The sequence below is a fragment of the Poecilia mexicana genome, unplaced genomic scaffold (assembly GCF_051168715.1).
Source record: "Poecilia mexicana isolate PSO_F unplaced genomic scaffold, ASM5116871v1 scaffold_16, whole genome shotgun sequence".
NCBI classification, from domain to species: Eukaryota; Metazoa; Chordata; class Actinopteri; order Cyprinodontiformes; family Poeciliidae; genus Poecilia; species Poecilia mexicana.
In genome coordinates this window covers 13637792-13657366 of record NW_028263385.1, presented here as the reverse complement: position 1 = coordinate 13657366, position 19575 = coordinate 13637792, and the positions used below count along the sequence as shown (strand labels likewise).

At 39.8% G+C, this 19575-nt stretch overlaps 3 protein-coding genes across 4 annotated transcripts; 1 reads left to right on the top strand and 2 right to left on the bottom strand.

Annotated features, from left to right (window-relative positions):
• Nucleotides 1–459: 459 nt before the first annotated feature.
• On the top strand, nucleotides 460–5122 carry mfap5 (microfibril associated protein 5). Of its 2 annotated transcripts, none has more exons than XM_014984923.2 (7): nucleotides 460–555; nucleotides 1447–1521; nucleotides 1630–1662; nucleotides 1769–1798; nucleotides 3112–3199; nucleotides 3863–3936; nucleotides 4686–5122. In XM_014984923.2, exons 2-7 carry the CDS (start codon nucleotides 1479–1481, stop codon nucleotides 4796–4798), a joined length of 381 nt encoding a protein of 126 aa, XP_014840409.2. In that variant the 5' UTR covers nucleotides 460–555; nucleotides 1447–1478; the 3' UTR covers nucleotides 4799–5122. The 2 variants fall into 2 exon arrangements, with proteins under 2 accessions (XP_014840409.2, XP_014840408.2); XM_014984922.2 differs by lacking the exon at nucleotides 460–555 and adding an exon at nucleotides 579–1129.
• LOC106916554 (adaptin ear-binding coat-associated protein 1-like) lies at nucleotides 5123–15410 on the bottom strand. The gene is made up of 7 exons (XM_014984921.2): nucleotides 15195–15410; nucleotides 14349–14449; nucleotides 12312–12416; nucleotides 9144–9225; nucleotides 8924–9032; nucleotides 8551–8698; nucleotides 5123–6538 (listed from the first exon to the last, which is right to left on the bottom strand). The coding sequence occupies exons 1-7, from the start codon at nucleotides 15293–15295 to the stop codon at nucleotides 6426–6428; spliced, it is 759 nt and encodes a 252-aa protein (XP_014840407.1). The 5' UTR covers nucleotides 15296–15410; the 3' UTR covers nucleotides 5123–6425.
• An 851-nt stretch (nucleotides 15411–16261) lies between these two features.
• Nucleotides 16262–19409, bottom strand: aicda (activation induced cytidine deaminase). Its single transcript, XM_014984928.2, has 5 exons — nucleotides 19187–19409; nucleotides 18439–18604; nucleotides 16861–17143; nucleotides 16628–16743; nucleotides 16262–16544 (listed from the first exon to the last, which is right to left on the bottom strand). The coding sequence occupies exons 1-5, from the start codon at nucleotides 19204–19206 to the stop codon at nucleotides 16494–16496; spliced, it is 636 nt and encodes a 211-aa protein (XP_014840414.1). The 5' UTR covers nucleotides 19207–19409; the 3' UTR covers nucleotides 16262–16493.
• Nucleotides 19410–19575: the final 166 nt, after the last annotated feature.

Genomic DNA, 19575 nt, shown 5'->3' with positions numbered 1-19575 from the left:
CTGTCTGGAGGAAAGAGCCAAATTTCCAGCAAACTACTGTGAGAAGCATAAAACACACCCAAAAGATTTGACCCAATTTATCCATTTTTAATCCCTTTATTCGAGTATCAGAATAATAAACTTCCTTTGTTCTCTGACTTAGTTTTCTGGAAGCAGAAAATAGAAAGGCTATAGGTCTTTTCATGCAATGTAAATACATTTCGAAATTATTTTAGTTTGTCTTTTGAGAAAGTAGAAAAAATGTTTTTTTATCAGGATGGGAAGGTTCCCTTTTTTAAATAAAGTTTAATCTACAACTTGGACCTAAAATAAACAAACTGCTCACATATTTAACTTTAAATTTAAAAATGGCCAAAGCCAAAAGAAGGTGAAAGGATGCAAAGCTTTAAATTTGAGATTGTGGTGGAAAAATGATGAAAACATGGTTTCTGTGATGGGAAAGAGGAGGAGGAAGAAAGTGAAGAGGAGGAGGGTGCAGGGGATGGAAGGAGGGGAAAGAAGAGAAGACAAAAGATCCATAAAAACAGAAAGCACTTGTGGAGGACAGCAAAAGTTGTGAGTATGAGTTCATTACTTTCTCAAACAAATTTTTACACATTATGTCGTAAATACACGTTCAGGATCATCTGCAGGCTTCCAAAAAACACCGACTGTAGGAATTATCCATCTGTCTAGGAGCTTGTCTTGTTACATTTGTTACAGACATATAAGTTGTGCAATTTATGATTAATTGCAACGTTAACGTCAAGAGAAAACAAAACAAAAAAACAAAAAAAAAACATTGGTCCTTGACAACCAAACCTATGCGGAGAAACGAGTGTACGACAAAACATTCGAGTTCAGATTGGCCAGTAATGTTTTGTAAAGTTTGGAAGCAGTAACATGTTTTCTGAAGAGAAAGAAAGCTGGGAAAGAATGTGAGAGTGCAGGAGAGGAGGGGTTGAGGGGCGCTCAAACAGGGCACACAAAAGAATAAAAAAAAAAAATCACATTCTTTTGTGAGGACTCACATTTTGGACTCTAAAGTTGCTCTGACACATTGCGCATGGAATGATGCTAGGCGGGAGAGAAGGAAGGGAGGAAAAGAGATCAAGGAGTCAGGCGGGGAAGGAAAAACACATTTACAGAGGTGAGGTGTTTTCCTTCGCTGCTCCACTGCTACTTTATCAAGCTGTTTACAAGCCTCCAATAAATACCAGATTAAATAAATGTTGGAAAATTACATCAGGCACTTTTACAGCTACGATAACTTCCCAAAACATGGCTCTCCGCAGGACATCTGTGTTTTCTTGCCAAAGGAAAACTTTCAAGGAAAACATTACTGTGGCTCAGAATGTGGGGAGCATTCACACAAGCCTGGGATTGGAGGAAACATAAGCAGCATAGTGAGGATATTGAGTAGTTCCACCGTATGAAATCATCCTGACTCTTTTCCTCTTCCTCCAGCTTGTAAAGCTCACCTCTCACAAGTTGAAGGAATGGGCAGCTTCCCAGCGGTCCTGCTCCTCTGCGTTTTCCACGGTAACCGCTGCCAAAACGAACACACAAATCATCCTGTTTAATTACGACCGAGTTGATTTGTTTTTGCATCCTGCGAAACATTCCCCTCCTCTGGTTTCTGTTCCACAGCGCTCACAGCTGTAGTCCAAGCCCAGGAGACCGGTAACGACCTTTTCCTCCTAAGTCGCACTCTTGATCGGGACAAGCGAAATCTCTCAGTAGAAGGATGTTGTCCCAGTCTAATCCTGTTTTCTTTCCTTATTTCCAGTGCCACCTGGAGATATCCCATTGCCATCTCGTAAGTGTCTCTCTTTTAGGGGAGCCAAGTCTGGATGCTTTAACAATAAGTCACTCTGAGCCAATAACAAATTTGTTGCAAAGATCGCAGCAGAGATTGCAGTGGTAAAGGCTTTTAAAGATACATCCAAAAACTCTGCAGCTTACTGAGTTCGAGACACGAGCACATACTGACTGACAGACTTGACGAAATGCTACTGTCAGTCTCCTCTTGATGCTGGCGTGGGGATGTTGCAGGAAAAAGATTATACATGCTACAGATTCTGGTTGAACAGCAAAGCTTTATAACAATGCTGTTAAAAAGCTTACGTCAGCACGACCAAATTGCGAAGAACTCTCTGCCCAATCACAGTGAAATCCCGATCGCTGGACAGCACCCCGTTTACAGGGTTCTGGCCAACACGCTCCCTCCCCACAGCTTACATTATCAGATGCCTGTCTCCCTGATATAGGCATGTTCAGGTCACGGCGGTCGTATGTCTGCTGAGGCATCCGGAGTCCATTTTTGAAAGTTGTTTTTTGAACTCTCCTCTTGCCCATTGCCAAAAAAGTCGTCATGCGTGATCAGACACTACACCACATCGGTTCAGATCTCCTAAGGTTTGTTTGTTCTCAGTCTTTTACCTCAAAACCTTCAGTCGCCTGCCTACAGGGACCAGAATGTTTCCGTTTTCTGACACTGATAAATATACCCACCAAGTCTACTAAATACAGAATCAGTAGAATCCTACTGACACATATAGTGAGTTGGTGCTTTGTACTGCGCTAATTGTCATTAGGAATGGGAAAAAAATATAATGCAGAACGCCTCAAGGCTTTATTCCTGGGACACTTTTATTAAATATTTATGGTCCCTTTCATTAGATGTATATTTTTATGCCAGTGCTTCAATCACTGCATTGAGTCTCTGTTTGTAAGAAGATCAATGTTCAGTATGCTTATTGGTCACTAAGGCACTGAGTCTTATTGGACCCACATATATCTTAGAGCATGTGGTCAGGTATAAAACCCATAAATGATCCTCAGATATACAGATACCTTTTCACTCTATTTCACAGGATCAAAAATAAACAAAGTGAGGCAACATTAATTTCTATGATCTTGAGACCAGAGATGTGCCGGAAAATTAGTCCTGCTTCTTTAAATCTAGATTAGAACATGATTGTTTGCAGCTTAGTGAAGCCGAGATATCATTGCATCGATTTGCTGTTTCCTGTTTGTTTTAAAGCTGTACTTACAACTTTTTTGCTTTTTATGCGACGCTTAGATGGCTCTATTCTTTTCTAATTTACTTTCTTACTGTTGCACGCTCAGACTGCAGGGAGGAGATGTATCCTTGCACCAGGATGTACTCAGTTCACAGACCCATCAAGACGTGTCTCGGCAGACTTTGTCTCTACAGGTAACCTGAAACCTTCACGGACATTTAATTTGGGCTCTTTAGTAGCAGTTTCATTTCAAGAAGTTCTTGATGTTGCTTTAGTCATCACAAATTTATTTTAGATGAGGTTTGCCTTCATATTTCCTGCCCTGTTAGTATTTATTTAAAAACTATAAAGGTCTTTTCAAGTGTTTCTTCCTACTGATAGCTAATTTCCTGTTCAGCATGGGACCATTCTCAAAGCTGTTTTTCTATTTTATTTTAATTTTTTTATTGTCTTCAGCCAGAAATGTCTTCAGGATGGCTATGAGACAGAAGATTCTTCCTGCCCACAGCCATCAGTATCTGCAACAACTCTTTGAAGAGAGTTGTACGAGTTAGAACAACAATTAAATTCCCTCTGGGATTACAAAAGTGTTTTTAAATTCGACATTCACACAAAACGGGTTCTAATCTCGATGGATTAGTGAAAGAGTCTTTCATCAAGACACTTTTCAGACAGATCTAAGAAAAACAATAAAGATTGAATTGAATTATAAGGTTCTACATTTTTTATAAAAGTTCCCTATTATACTAGTAATATTTTTAAATTAATTATGAAATGCCCTTCTACTTGCAAAGCTTTATTAAACACTATTCTGACACAAAGCCGTGTGTTTATGTTTTCTTCTGCTGCTGAAACAGCCTTCCACGCGTTTATGTGATCAACAACGAGATCTGCGTTCGGACGGTGTGCCAGCAGGACGAATATCTGAAAGGTGAGAAAAACTTTGTTTAAAAACACTTTAAAAAAAAAAAAAAGGGGGATAGTTATCCAGACTTCTGCCATTAATGCTTATTTGAAAAAGGAAGTAAGTTAGGAAAAGATGGATACATAGAAGAAGACAGGAAGAAATTAAAGAAGGAAGAAAATGGACAAAGAAGGACACAAAAAATGATGGAAGAAAGGATATTAGGAGTAATTAAGAAAGGAGATACAAGGATGGGAAGGAGGGAATGAAGAAGAAAGGAAGGACATCATAAAGAACAATAAAGTCAATAAGGTCATGAAGAAGGAAAACAGAAAGGATACAAGAAATGATGGACAGAAGAAGCAAAGGATACAAGAATGGAAGGAAAAAGGAGGGAAGACAAGGAGGAAGCAAAGTCACAAAAAAGTAAATCAAAGATGACTGAAGATAAGGGAGGGAAGGAAGATACAAGGAAAAAAGAAAGGAAAAGAAGGAAGAACAAAATCTAATTAACAATAAAGATGGAAAGAAGGACATGGAAGGAAGCAAAGCAAGAAAGAATTAGTACGGGAACAAAGAAAAAGTGAGGCATGGACACAAGTAGGTATACAAAAAAGGAAAAGAAGGACATAAAAAGGGACAAAAAGAACAATTGACAAAAGAGTAGAGAATTTCATACCAATCCAGACCTGCCAAACAAATTCAACTTTTCAAGACTGTTCAGAAAAACTGTTCAATACCAGAACATGAAAACATGTCTGCTTCCTTTCTGACAGCTGAACTGTGCAGAGAGTTGTCTGGGTGGCCCAGACGTATTGCGAGGTCTTCTTCTGGGAACCGCTGCCGCAGCCGTCGCAACAAGCCCAAGACCTGGGCAAACCAGGCCTGATGCGGCCCAGACTTCCTCCATCAGTGAGGATGGTGCATCAGGTGGAACAGCAGAACCATAAAGCCAATACTCAGCAGGAGCAGATCTCCTCCTTTTCAGTTATGTCTTTATTCATGTATCAACCTTTTTATTGTCTGTGAATCCTGATGTAATGCCCCGCTCGCGAGAGTTTTGGGTCTTCCGTGGTTTATGATCCATTGAAGGTACTGTAGTAACGAGTTGTTTTATGTTAGAAACAAAAAGTAAAACTTCACTGCAAACATACTTACTGACAGTCCAGTTTTGTGCTCACCAGCTTAAGCAATAAAATACAACAAAACTTGATTCTGAGTATTTCATTTATAGGTTTATTTTCTTCATTTAAGAAAAGAATGGCATGGTCGGTTATATTTTATGTTTCCATTTTCATTGTTCCCATTTGCATATTTTTATACACTTTACAGCTTAAACAACAGGTAACATTTAGGATAAATACATATAATTTAAGACGATAAACAAACATTTATGGTGTGCTCCGGTCAACACCCGTCACCACGCCACTTGTCAGCGCACGTCAGACACAACACACGATATCGGTGACGCGTAGTCCAGCTCTTGATACGTAATTTCACAACCGAACACACTAACGGACGCGTATTAGCTTGGTTCCTCGTTCTGCTTGTCTGCAGCGTGCCAAAAAACATACCTTCGCATTTCCAAACAGAATTAACACATTGTAGATAACTCCTTCCTCCGAATGAACGAACAGAGGAGAATCAGACCTGTTCACCGAGCGTCGGAGAGGTCACGACCCAAACGACTCACAATTCACAGCTTAAGCAGCTGTGCTGAGAGGAAATGACATAACATTAAAAAATAATCTCTCTTTCCCCTTGAGGCCAAGATAAAAGTATTTGCCTCTTTTCCTTCCCTCTAACACCCTCTCCCATCCAGCACTTCCATGTGTCCTGATTTATAGTTAAAACAACACATCCCCACTGGAGTAAGTGCTAAACAGCTGCGCGGCCGCAAGAGCGGAACAGAAAGCGCCAAAGAGCCCGACCACTTCGTAAATCAGCGGCGGACTGACAGAGCTCTCTCAAATGAACTCATTCTGCGGTCGACTTCACAATAATCTCAATCCGACATCAGAAGATCGCACACTTCATGAATTAATACCTACACAGAGAGTCAAGCTGTCTGTCAGTGCATATATTCGGTCTCCCAGCTGGAGGCCTGGAAAGGAAACGAAGCTAGAGTACATTAAAGGCGAAACCACCAATAACAACTACCGACACTGTAACATTTAAAGCAAAACGTCTCTGTACAGAAGGTTAATTCAGTTAATTAGATGTCGATATGCCTATTAATGTTTACTCTGTCAATATGTAAAGAAACTATTGGAAGGAAGAGGAGGAAAAGCGGGAATATATCGACCCGGGAATCCACTAAAAACGACCCGGTTAAGACCGCAGCCAGAAATCCAGGACCAAAGCAAAGGAGAGAGGGTGACCCTGCTCGGCAGGGAGAGATACGGGACCCCAGACTGGGGGAAATTAATTAGCAAAAACGCTGCATAATTGTATTGTAAAAAAAAAACAAAAGGGGTAAAAAAAAAAAAAAAAAAAAAAAAAAATCACATATCTCCTCACTTCTGGACCACAGAGTCAAAGTCTCCCCACAGGTCATTGTTGGCTGAGGACGTCGGGTTGGATGGAGCCGCTGAGTTGGAGTTGCTGGAGTCAAGATCTAGCAAGCAACCTGATGGTTTGAAAGAAAATAACAGATGTTAGCTTCAGACATAAGATCATTTTCTGTCCTTACTAGTTTCAGAAAATGTCATGGTGAAGGACTGGAGAGCAAATGAGTAAAAGAGCAGCAAAAGTTATAGAAAACTTAACTTTCTTACGAAAGATCAGAGAAATATCGATCAAGACTTTGTAAAAAAAAACAAAAAAAAAACAACATCAGGAACATCTGGCTTCTTGGGACGAAAACATAAAAGATGTTAAGGGTGACTGATATTTAATTGTGCTGTGTCAAAGTTAGATCCTATTTGAGGCTGCAAAAGACTTCAAACTGGCTTGGAGGTTCTCCTTCAACTATCCTAAACAGACAGATCTACTAAAGAACAGCTTAGTTCAAAGCATGTTCATGAGTTCGAATGGCCCAGTCAAAGTCCTGACTTTCACAAAGAGGAATTGACCAAAAAAAAAACAAAAAAAACAATTCTTTACATGTCCAAAGCTGGCTGGCAGAGACAAGCCCAAAAGCACTTTGCGGTGTACTACATGAGAGTGGTTTTAACAGGACAGAATATGAAAAAGTTCAGTGTGTATGAATATTTTCTCTGTATTTAACCGCTTACCTCAGTGGTTTCTGCTCTGTAAATGGCCTCAGTTTAATGTGCTGAGCTTTTAAGATCCTGAAACGTTTAGCCACCACCCAAACACAACAAAGATAAACCCAACTTTGAAACGCAGCAGCAATGACTCCCTTGCACTTGCAAAGTTTTCCACTTTATTCTGGAAAAAATAAAAAATAAAAAACCACACACGCCATATTATAAGCTGTTTCCTTGGGCACACGATCTTTGATAGGGAAAAAGTTCCTCGGGGTTCTGTTGAATTTTTCAAATGTTTTCAGCACCAAAACCAAAATTCCATTCACTTTAATTATATTCAGATGGCTGCAGAAATCTCTAAGGAGAGGCATCTTTAAATCTTGGCACATCAAACCAGAGAATAAAGCGTCGACTGGAAACTGTGGTTTTGGTACCGATGCAGCTGTGCCTCAAAAGCCCAGAACACATGCGACATCCAGCGCTGCTTATTACATTCACATTCAAACATTTTACAGTCTATTTATTAGTCTTTTGGGTAGGTGCTCCTGTGGGTCAGCACATCAGCTAGTCACTATGGCAACAGTAAAGGTCGCAGGTACAAGTGCTCCACTGGAAATGAGTCAAAGTAGTACACTGTTGTAATTTGAAGAGTTACGCCCATTTATATAATCGATACCACACACCTCTGCTGCGAACTGTGGAAACAGAGAAGCAAGCTGTAAAATCACAGCAAGAAAATTGGGCAATGTTGACCTTTTTTTTTTTTTTTTTTTTTTTTTTTTTACCATTTATGAGTAAATTTACCATCACTTTTACAAGGCCTCAGCCAAACATGCAGTAAATGTGAAGACAGAACACCTCAGATTAAAATCAATTTTTTTGCCTATATTTTTAGCTTCATACAAAACACCCCACTCTTTTTGGCAACCTTAGTAAAATGTTTTTTTCTGACTCTTAAGAATACGCCACTACATACATAATACATAATACAGTACATAATACACTCAAATTGTGCAAAGAAGTAAAATAGATACGACAGAAAATGAAAAATGTTAAAATGCTTAATTCATTTTGCAGTAGCTGATTGGTGGGTGTTGCACCTGACTTTCTAAAAAAAAAATTATTTTACCAACACTGGATTTCCCCCTGCCCCCAATGAATAATGTAATCAAAGTAGATTAGCCCCTTTTTCATTGCAAGATTTTACAAGTGGCATAAAAAGATAAATTCATGCTAAGGATTTTGAGAAGGGCAAAGTGCAACAACTTATAAAGATTACAATTTTTTTTTCAGCCGCTTAAATGTTTAGTTAACAAAATCACAAGTAAGCATACTGAGATTGCTGTCAATTTAATTGTTGATGGCTAAAACAACCATTTAGATGGATTACTTCTCCAAGTTGTCATGCGTTGGGAGTATAAATACTCACTGGTGTCGGCTCCCCCTGCTGTTGGCTGTGTGTTAAGATTGGTAGCTCTGGATGAAGGTGGAGGGGCCAGCTTGCCTCCAGGTGGAGGCGGAAGGAAACCGAGGCCTCCCGAACTCTGCGGACGAGACCTGTCCTTTTTCTTCGATTGCTAGATAACGACAGGACCCACGGATGGTGTTAGATTGAAAGCAGATAAACAACATCCAGTGTTTATCTGTTTATATGAAACCCATTTGAGTTTCAGAGGAAAACATTTCTACAGCATCCCTCCCCTCCCCCTTTTATTTTTGAAGAAAACCAAAAACTAAACACCACCGTAAACACAGCTTTGACATTTCAAACTTGACTGGAAATCACAAAAAAATAAAGGTACCCCAATGTTTAGAGTGATGGTTTGTCCCTCTTTGAAGCCCAGATCGAGTTTAGGAGTAGAGTCTGGAGCCTGAGCCTGTTTTTTAAACTCGTTCTCTTGTTTTACCCACCTAAGGGGAGGCCAGAAAAAGAAGACGGAAAGATGAAAATACAAAACATAAGTAAAACCATCGATCGCAACTCAAGTGGCGACAGTTCACACTGTTAAAGCTGCTGCTTACTTGAAATGGTCCTGAAGAGCCACGTTGAAATCGAACGCATCACCTCGGTCTCCAAAGCCGATGCCGATGAACGCGCTGCGGCCTTCCAGAAGAAAAACACGGACAGAAACATTCAGAAGAATATTTCACGCAAAAAGACAGAAGGCTATAGGTCAATTTTGTTGCTTACAAAAATGTGAATTTATACATAAACTTTTTAAAAGATGTGCGTTGTTTTAAGTTCAAGAGAGCTTTTTTTTTTCTTTTACGGTATCTGAAAACTTACTACAAACTTTCTGAACTAAACTCTCAGTGAGTGTTTTTGTAACTTCTGATTTGTAATGCATCGTTTAGTTAGAAGAGAGGGTAGCCATGGCAACTGTAACTCAAGTATATCATGAAACAGACATGATGAGTGTGGAGGACTTTGTTGAAGTCACAACGCTTCAGCAAGCAGGAAAAAGGAAGTTAACTAGCAGGTGCTACCATCGACTCACATCGCCCTTCATATTTTGTGTAAATTAAATCACTAAATTATTATTCTCACTTAGTTCATCAGTTCCTTGTTAATATGACACAAATACATTCCTGCAGCATCTTTCGGTTCAGTCATCTTGAGTTCAAACACGTAGTTAATTACAGAGAATATGATTACGTGAAGCAGAGTCCAGCTGCCCTAGCAGGTTTTTCGGCAACTTTGCTGTGTTTGCCTGCTTTGAAACTACAGATTGTGGTGAGGCTTTAAAAGATCAAACAAAAGTCAGGGTACTAGTTAGGAGAAGGGTCCAAAATACTTCTAGAGTGTAACATAATACTTGTATGGTGCAGTAAAGAATCATTCGTGATTGGAGTATATATATGGGATAACAATGTCTTTACAAACACTGGATATTTTAGTAAAATTAACAGACAGACAAGACCGACAGTAACACTGTAAGGAAGCTGAGCAGCAGGAAGTACGTTCTGGTTGGGTTCTACATGTGACAACAGTCTCTTGTGTTGTCCATATGTCTGGATGAAGGAGTACGGTTACAAGACACAATCGTTTTCTTCTGGAGAAAACATCCCAGACCAGCTGAAATCTGCCCAGAGCTTTTTTTTGGGAGAATGAGTTAAAAATGTTGGTCTTAAAAGTATCACATTTTAACATTTGTGCTATAATTCTAAAAGGTATGTTTGCTACAAAAAAAAAACAAAAAAAACCAAACATCAAACATCAGCAATACCACACCATAACGACAGGGAAACAGTGGTGGCAGTAGGGCTGAAACGATTCCTCGAATGATTCGAGTACCTCGATTACTAAAATTCCTCGAGGAAAATTTACCTGCCTCGAAGCTTCGTTAATTTATGTTTTATTAGTTAGCGCACCGTGTTCCGGCCGGGACTTCATTTGCGTTGCGCGGAGCTCTCACTTCCGCCTCTGAGTTGTTGACAAAAGCTAAGTCTCAGCGGCATAAAGTCTAATCTTCAAGATTGGCCCGTGGGGATTTTATTGATTGATGATAATGCCCGACTTTTTATCGTTTTTGGGGAACCAATAAGCATCCTTAAAATGACTGGGGGAATGCCTGGAGTACGGCAGCATTTCTCCTCCGGGGCTGCTGGTTGAAAGCGAACGGCGGGAAGAGCGCTGAGGTGAGCGGATAGCCTGAGCAGGGCGGGCGGCTGAGTAGCTGATGCTTACCGTGTAAATGTAGCTTTACCGACGAACCGCACAATAAATTTCATATCCCGGTCTGAAGAAACGGGTGGCGGAGCGCATCGTACATGGCTGGTAGATGAGTTTCTGAGTGTGACCAGTGAAGGTGTCGTAAATATCCCGTATTGCTTCCCCCGTGTTCGTCCCCCGGTCTAACGGTTCGTCAGTCCGCTGGTCTATTTCCTCCCCTCCACCCCATGTTCGTTCATTCGCCCTCTCCTCCCACTCCAGGCGGCATTTCCCGTATTTTCAAACCCAAAGCGTGACAGGTTAGGTGGCAAGGTGAGTTTAATTAATCTATTAAACTCACTGAAGATGAATACATAAACTAAAAGCTGGATTGTAGACATTTTTATAAGCATATTTGTGAGCCTGCCTCTTTGTTATTAAATTCAATATAATTTCAGATTTTTCTGTAACTTTTCTTCTGGTTAACTTAGAAAGTGAGCTATTATTGTTACAGGTTAGTTTTCTAAACTACAAAAAAGCAACTGTTAGGGATGCTCAAATATGAAAAATTGGACTGATATTGATATCTGATAGTAACACCGGTATTATGCCAGATTTACCAATATTTCATTTTATAATTTTTTTTTATCCGATTACTCGATTAATCGTAAGAATAATCGATAGATTACTCGATTACTAAAATATTCGTTTACAACAGCCCTAGGTGGCAGCATCATGTCCTGGAGTTACTTTTCTTTAGATGAACGGGGTTACTCTGTCAGTGTTGGCCGGAAACTTTTAGGTACCTACTAAGAAGCTGAAGAAGGAGAGGGGTTTTATTTTTCAGCGTCATACAGTCCAGCCATGCATCCAGACTGACAAAAAAAAAAAAAAAAAAAAAAGATTTCAGCAGAAGAAAAATAAATTCTGGAATAGCCTCCGAATCTGATACAGCTGGAGAATTCAGACAATGTGGCGTGGACAAATATTACCAAGCAAAGATGTGAAATGACTAACGGACTCCTAAAGAAGGAGATTGAAAGCGAAATATAAATCAAAAAGTCCTTTAACAAAGAATTCGTTTGAAAATGTGCACCCTTTTTTTTATTTTACATTTCCTCCCCAAAACAGATCTGTTTGTATTTCTGTTCATTAAAAGTAAAGCACTTTTTGACCAATTTGTCAGTATTGTTTCTTAAGTCACAAAAACCTTTACATGAATGCTTCACTTTAAAAAACGCACTTCATGTACTTTACTGCTACTCGACCTATTGAGCTGTTTAGGTTCATGGTATCAGCGCAGCAAGTGTGCAAAAAGAAAAAAGGGACGCTTTGTGAGTCCTGGCGCACAGGCAACATTTTCACATACAAAGTTCAGCATTTTGCTGGGAAAGGTGGAACAGCTGTGTTAATGCCAGGATTTTTCCCTTGTTTTGCTGCACTTCTTGTTTGCAGAGAACTGCATCCAAACTCTGGAGAATCATATTATTATAAGACGGCTCAAATATTTATAGACTCGCAATAAACAGTTTACTCACCGTTGTCATCTTGGATCCGAAGCACAAAGTAACGGCTTGAGTCACTGACTGTTTCTACTGCAATGCCAGGGTACTCCTCCACTGGTGCCTGGGCAAACAGCTCCCCTGCAGGGTCAAAACGAAAACATGTGAAGCTCGGCTCAAAGACCTTCGTGGGAAAATGAAACGCAAACAAAAGGAGACAGATTTAGTGCCTCAGAAGATATTCAAACACCTTTGAACCGTTTCATATCGTATCCTATTAAAACCACAGCCTCGCAGTCTTTTATTGGGTTTTCATGCGACAGAACAAAGTAGCGCATGATAGTGAGGTAGAAGCGGAAGACCCAAAAAAAAAAATAAATAAATAAAAAGCCTTTTTGAAGTCCCATTTTGGCTAAGTTTGACTCAAACTGTGTAGGAGAGAAAAATATGCTCTGGTAAGAAAAGGCCAATACAAAACTGTTTGGTCAACATGCAAATATTTCCCTGGAAACATCACCCCCACATTGAAATATGGTGACAATATCACGCTGTGGGGATGCTTTTCTTCTGCGTGCACAAGGAAACAGGTCAGAGTTGATGGATCACCGTTGATGGTGAAGATGACGGATGGACAGGGCAACCCGGCGAGAAAACTCATTACAGGCTACAAATAAATCGAGCCTGAAAAAAGAACAACCCTAAACATTCAGCCAGTGCTACAATGGATCACTTTAAATGGAAACAAAATCATCTGATAGAATGGCCCAGTCAAAGGCCAGACCTTGCATTTTTCTAATTTAGACTTGAAAAATGTTGTGAACAAGAAGTTCTGCATGGAATCAGACTGAGCCTGAGCTATTTTCTAAAGAAAACTTAGCAAAACTTTTAGTCTACAGATAAACTTCAGAGACACACGGCATCAGACTCCTGTAGCTGATGCAAAAAGTGGTTCTACAAACTATAGATCTGGAAAAAATTAAGAGACCACTGCACTGAACCCCATTGAAAACCTCCTGGCTATTCCACCAAATACTGATTTCTGAACTCTTCTTCTTGAAATGTATCCAGTTAAAACATCAGCATTGTTGTTTCTAAATGAAAATGAACTCGTTTTCTTTGCATTATTTGAGATCTGAAAGCACTGCATCTTTTTCGTTATTTTGACCAATACTAAATCTTTGCTTGGCATTTCAGAGACATGTTGTCAGTAGTTCATAGAACAAAAGAACAATGTTAATTTTACTCAAACATATAACTATAAAAAGTAAATTCAGATAAACCAATCATTTTGCAGTGGTCTCTTAATTTTTTCCAAGGCTGTATACACCGAAAAGGGTGGAAATGTAGCCAAATCCAGGTTAGTTTTGCAGAAAATAGGGGTGCACCAATAAATTAGTTGGCCAATAAAATTGACTCTATTTCCTTAATCGGGTGTTCAGCCGATGCATGTGATACCGATTTTATTGATCTCCGCAAAGGCCTGAAAAATCAGCCACTGTCTCCTTATATTCTGCCATTAGCGAAGGCCAGACCCGCCCGCCAGGTCACATCTGCACCTACATGGTTAACAACAGTCACTGTTGCCAACTTAATAGCGAATGTGCCGCCATAATATTCAGCAACTTTCCAGACAAAAAAAAAAAAAAAAGGTAATCGCCAAAATCGGAATTGGCAGGTCAGGCTTTTTAAAGATCAGACAACGGCCAGAAAACTGCAATCGGTGCACCTTTTCTAGAAAATGAAGAAAACCATGTATCCTTTTCATTCTGCTTTACAATTACGCACTACTGAATGTTGAAGTATCACATGAAAGTCCAAGAAATTACACTGAAGGTTGTAGTTGTTACAAAATGGAAAAGGTTCAAGGTGTGTGAATATCTTTGCATAGCATAGTAAATATCCAATTTTTTTTTTATTTCAGCGTAAACATCTCGCTTGGGCACAAAGCCAGGTAACCTTGGGTATGATGAGTAACCGACAGCAAGTGGTGAAGCAGAAGACTATACATAGTGAAGTGATTTACAGCTGTGGCAGTAAACCACAGCACTGTCCTGTCTGCTTTTCTTTTCTCACCGGACACTTTGTCCTCCAATTTCACATAGGCTACTTTGCCTCGAGCCGTCACACGCATGCGTCCCGTCCAGTCAGGAGCATCCAGCTTCCAATCAGCAGCCCTGACACACACACACACACACACACACGCACACACACACACAGAGGGAGTCAGTAAGATGCAGGTAGGCACAGATTATTATGATTCATCCCAGTTACAGCGTCCACATATTTTCTGAGTAAGCCACGCATCAGACAGACTATTTTTTTTTGACACTGGCTAAAATATTACACACACAGGCTTAGTCACTGTGGTCACTCGTGAGTTTCTCATTGGACTCAGACGTATACTAATGTTTGCAAGGAGTGATGAGACTCTGAAGAAGCTGTTTGGGCTTTGGCTTACAGTCCAGTAAATTAAATGAGAGGTAAATAACTCCGTCAGACCTTTAGCATAATACATTATGGCCACGTTGCCAAACTTGACACAATGGCATTAAGACGACCTGCTTGAGTGTCCTTGAGTCAGACTAGTCTCTAAGATGCTGTACTTAAAAGGCCATAAGAGCTAAATAAGAGCCCAGTCACAAAATTAAATGTTAACATTTTTTCACCAATGCTATCAGCTACCTTGTTTCAATTAAGAACACAAACCAGCCACAGTTGATAAGATAAGACGCTTCCCATCTTCGGTTTTAATGGCTATTGGTTCGGTTATGACCTTGCGAACATATAACAACAAAAACAACCAGCACACCAACTATGACCTCCATAATAATCCCGTCAGGCTGTTGAAACTACGACAACACCTCACGGAAACCAACCGCTGACGGATGCTGGGTCTAAAGCTCCCCTCCACGGCCTCACCTGACAGCCCGGTTAGATGCTCTCGGAGGGATGCGGTAAACGTTCACTTCGGGTTTGACACACAGAATCGACTCATAGTCGAGCTGACCCTCGGACGCCATCTTGACTGCTACACAGTTCGCCGCCGGTGGTGGTTGTTGTTGTGGTGGTGACGGTGGTTGTCCGTTCAGCGTTAACGGCGGCGTAACCGTAATTCAGGGTGTAGCTGCGCACAAAGCTTTGAAGAGACGCTGCGCCATTTCTACCGTAGTAGGATTGCAAAAAAACCTGACTTATTTTTACATGAGTAAAAATTTTAACAATCACATAAAAAGAAAGGAACGGGAAAAACCTGTAAAACAAATAGATTTCTAAAACCTTATTTGGTCTTTATTGGAACGCTGCAGAAAACTATAATGTCGTCATTCCTGATTTAAAGAAGCCAATCTGAGGTTTTCAGAAAACTTTCCTGTTGATTTCTCTTTTTTTTGTCACACTTAAATGTTTCAAATAACTTTTATGTAGGCTATAACAAAGATAACCAGATTAGACACAAAATGCTGTTTTAAAATTCTAATTTAACTTATTAGAGATAAAATAAAGCAAACATGATTTTTGCAAAAAAAAAAAAAAAACAGTGCGCCTAAACCTCATAACTTGATGTACCACCTTTGGCAGCAACAACTGTCATCCAGTGTTTTCGACAGTGCCCATGTCCAGACCCCAAGAGGTACTAAACACACCTGAATCAAATAAGTGGTTCGTCACCAGTTATCTGTAGAGCTGAATGACTGAATACTGATGAGATCTAATAAAACAAACTTCTTATTCTGGCTGGTGAAAGCAATGTGAAAATTACAAAAAGTTACATTTTACCCTCTGTTTATATGAAATCTGCAAACCCATCTTTGAAACTTCATATAGAATATATCAGATTACTTGTGTTGTATCTTTAGCACGTCTCCAATGTAATTACTATTATCAGTTTGCTGAATTATCCTACACAGAATAGTGTGTAAAATATTAGCAGCAATTAACAAGAACAAACTATGAGCAATATATTAATGCACAGCAGTGACACAGAAATGTATGTTTTTGTCTATTTTATTTTCACATTTTCATTTTGCCACAGAGACAACAAGCAGAACCTCCCTAATATTGGCCTTGCTACAGCTTCAAAGCATTTTTTTTCCTCAGTTTTTTTTTTTCAACATTTCTCAGTTTTGCAGTTTTCTGTAGTGATAAACAACATCTAATTCTCTCTTTTGTAATGGGATAATAATGCGTAATGGGAGCACCAGAGGGAGTCAGGAAAACATTTCACAGTCCAAGAAGCCTGAAGGCATCTCTTAAGTCTTCTGTCTCACATGGCTAAGAGAGAAGAACAGAACATTATGATTAGTGTTTAATTTTGGATTTGTGAATCACAGACATTGTGTATTAAAAAATTGAACCTGAAGAATGCGGTTGAGTTTCCTTGACAGCCGGATATAGTTTTGGTGCAGCCCATCCCACGGCTTGAACTTGCTTTGGCTTTTTGCCACAAAGGTCTGCCAGCAGTAAAAGTAATCTAAGGGAGATTCAAAACAAAGAATAACCCATTTAATAAAATTAATTACATAAAATCTAGAGAAAAATCTTACTCCCTGTTTCTTTAAATCTGTCTCATACAAATGTAAACACTGACCTTTGTAACTCATGACTGTGATGTGCACGCCAGCTTTTTTCAGTATTCTAAGTCCCTCTCTTTCACGGCTGTCCTCCAAGTCGCAGAAATAAAGCCGGGATACAAAGATCCTGAGGCGGAGGTTGGGGGTCTGGTGGAGGAACTGAGCCAGTCGGATGGAGCAGTTTGCACAGGGAGACCAGGAGCAAAACCAGGTGACAGAGTAGCTGACTTTTCTTTCACCAGTGACTCCATAACCCCACAGGCCAGGGCACAACGCTCCCAGGTGGCGCAGGAACAGCAGCTGCAAATGTAAAGGAATAAGATAAAGACATGATAGGAGCAGGAAGAAACAAAATTCACAATTACTCTAACTCCGTCAGGGGCAGTGATCCACCCAAGATGTTTTCTGTTTTGTCATGTAAACTTAATTTTATTGTTCTGATGGAGATCCGTTCCTACATCGGAACAATTATCATAAACTGCCTCAGTCACACAATAACCTCACACAGTCTCTTCAAAAACAAGTTGATTATAGTTTCTAGGAACTTTTGTTATCCTGGATCTTTTGTATTCATGGTGTATAAAAGTAAAGTGGCACAAATGCCCAATTCTCTTGGCCACTTGGTAAAATGGGAAAGACAAGAGAACATACCATTCGTTCAAATTAGGTAGACGTAAGTTGCAGTTCACACGTTGGGAGATGCTACAAGAAAATAGCTTCTCGCCTAAAATTGACCATAGTCACATTCAAGTCAAAAAGTCTATTCCGTCCTACTATCACAAACATGAACAAGTGGAGTTTCCTGCACTTTACTGGAAGTTTAATTGGAACTGTCAGCTTTCATCAGGTAAGATAAAATTATAATTGTAATGCGACGACCATAAAACTCATGACCAGAGGAAGATGTGACGTCACACACAGCATGCAAGTGGTGAAGTAAATATGAATGCTACACATGTCAGGATGTGTATATCAGTTCCAATCCTGTTATGAAATCAAAGGTGACAAAATTAGGACCACATAATTATCAAGACGGACGTTTCTTAGGGAATTATGAAATATATGTCTAATTTTGTACCGCATATAAAATTGGGCCGGTTCTGACTGAAATCAAACAAAACAAAAAAAAAGACTTGTGCTGAAAGAAAGTTATGTAACAGAGCCGAAAGTCAAACTTTTCAAGCACCTCATCTCCAATGGCAGCTACAAAAGATTATCTATGAAGATGTGGGCTTGCTTTGCTTCTGGAGGGCTCTGCAAACCAAATAAAAATCTGGACTCTGAGGAAAAATGTAAAATGGGTCATCAACAGGAAGGTCAGGGTAACTATCCAAAATGTATACCAAAACACTAAGGTACAAAGAGAGGATTTAAGAGAATCCAGGTCTTGTTCTGCTCCAATCATGTGAAATGTTACAGGAAAGGACTAAGCAATGTCCTGATGAAAATGTAGTAGCAGTAGAGGTGCTATTAGCTCTTTCTTTTGTAATTTTGTTAAAAAAATAATTTCTTAACATGCTGATAAATATGTGCAACCACACGTTCATGATTCTTCACTCTGTCTTGCACCTGAACAAAATCGTCTGATAACTTACCTCCACATGGCAGTTGTTGCGGTTGCGGAGATGCCCAAAGTCAAAGGACAGGGAGTCTGGTCCCACTCGCTTCTTCACCACGAAACAGAGGTACGTCTCACATCGACCTCTTGCCCAGCGCAAGTTCTTGTAATGATAGATGAATTTTTTTCTGGGTAATAGTGCCCTGTGAAAAATGGGAAAAGATTTTAAGCAGGTGCAATGTGTGACACACTTTATACTAAACAGGCTACAGATACTTTTTCAAAGCATCAAATAAATGACTCATTGTGTTATGGTGTGCAGCTCATTAGTCATTTACAGATACGCTATTACAGTAAAATCCACCGCCAAATCAGGTCTGGAGCTCAATGAATCATTGAGAGGAGCCGCTGGTTCAAATTTTAACCTGAGAAGTTAGAGTAAGAAAGTCATGTAAAATCTGTGGTTAACTGAATTAGGTGTGATGGGCAGTGGAACAACAGCTAACATTCACTACCAAAACTTTTTCTCACTCTCAGTTTCACAACTTTTAGTGAAACCTAGACAGTTGTTCAGCAGTTATTAATACTGAAACCTTGATTTTTGCCCTATTTAAGATCCATAAATTAGCATCAAAGTGTGGTCGTGTAATAAAAGTATTTAAAAAAAAAGAAGAAATAAAACCTCCCGATTTATTTATTTTTTCCCTTTAACGGTTTGCATACTCTAAATGACAAAACAGAGATGAAGATGTAAAGTATTAACAGGATTCATCCATTTTGCTCACCTGTCTAGCTTTGTAATCATTTCAAAAGCCGCGCTTCGCCTTGTCACTTGTCAGGCTTGGGTATTAAATGGAGGTAAATGAGAAAGAGTGAAAGTGTGTGTGTGTTTGTGTGTGCATGCGTGTGCATGTGTGTGTGTGTGTGTGTGTGTGTGTGTGTGTGTGTGTGTGTGTGTGTGCGTGTGTGTGTGTGTGGGGGTGCGTGTGTGTGTGTGTGTGTGTGTGTGTGTGTGTGTGTGTGTGTGTGTGTGTGCGTGTGGGGGTGTGTGTGTGTGTGTGTGCGTGTGGGGGGGTGTGTGTGTGTGTGTGTGTGTGTGTGTGTGCGTGCTAAAAGGGTTAAAAGGAGGGAACTGAGAACCTATACCTCCAAACATAAACATCCTGCATCAAGC

Coding starts and splice junctions, on each gene's coding strand:
- aicda (XM_014984928.2), bottom strand. CDS start 19,206: ATGATTACAAAGCTAGACAG. Junction 18,605..19,186: donor ATGATTACAAAGCTAGACAG/GTGAGCAAAATG, acceptor CATTTTTCACAG/GGCACTATTACCCAGAAAAA. Junction 17,144..18,438: donor GCAACAACTGCCATGTGGAG/GTAAGTTATCAG, acceptor TTACATTTGCAG/CTGCTGTTCCTGCGCCACCT.
- mfap5 (XM_014984922.2), top strand. CDS start 1,051: ATGATGCTAGGCGGGAGAGAAGGAAGGGAGGAAAAGAGATCAAGGAGT. Junction 1,522..1,629: donor GCTCCTCTGCGTTTTCCACG/GTAACCGCTGCC, acceptor TCTGTTCCACAG/CGCTCACAGCTGTAGTCCAA. Junction 1,799..3,111: donor AGATATCCCATTGCCATCTC/GTAAGTGTCTCT, acceptor TTGCACGCTCAG/ACTGCAGGGAGGAGATGTAT.
- LOC106916554 (XM_014984921.2), bottom strand. CDS start 15,295: ATGGCGTCCGAGGGTCAGCTCGACTATGAGTCGATTCTGTGTGTCAAA. Junction 8,699..8,923: donor CCATCACTCTAAACATTGGG/GTACCTTTATTT, acceptor GTCGTTATCTAG/CAATCGAAGAAAAAGGACAG. Junction 6,539..8,550: donor AGCAGGGGGAGCCGACACCA/GTGAGTATTTAT, acceptor TCAAACCATCAG/GTTGCTTGCTAGATCTTGAC.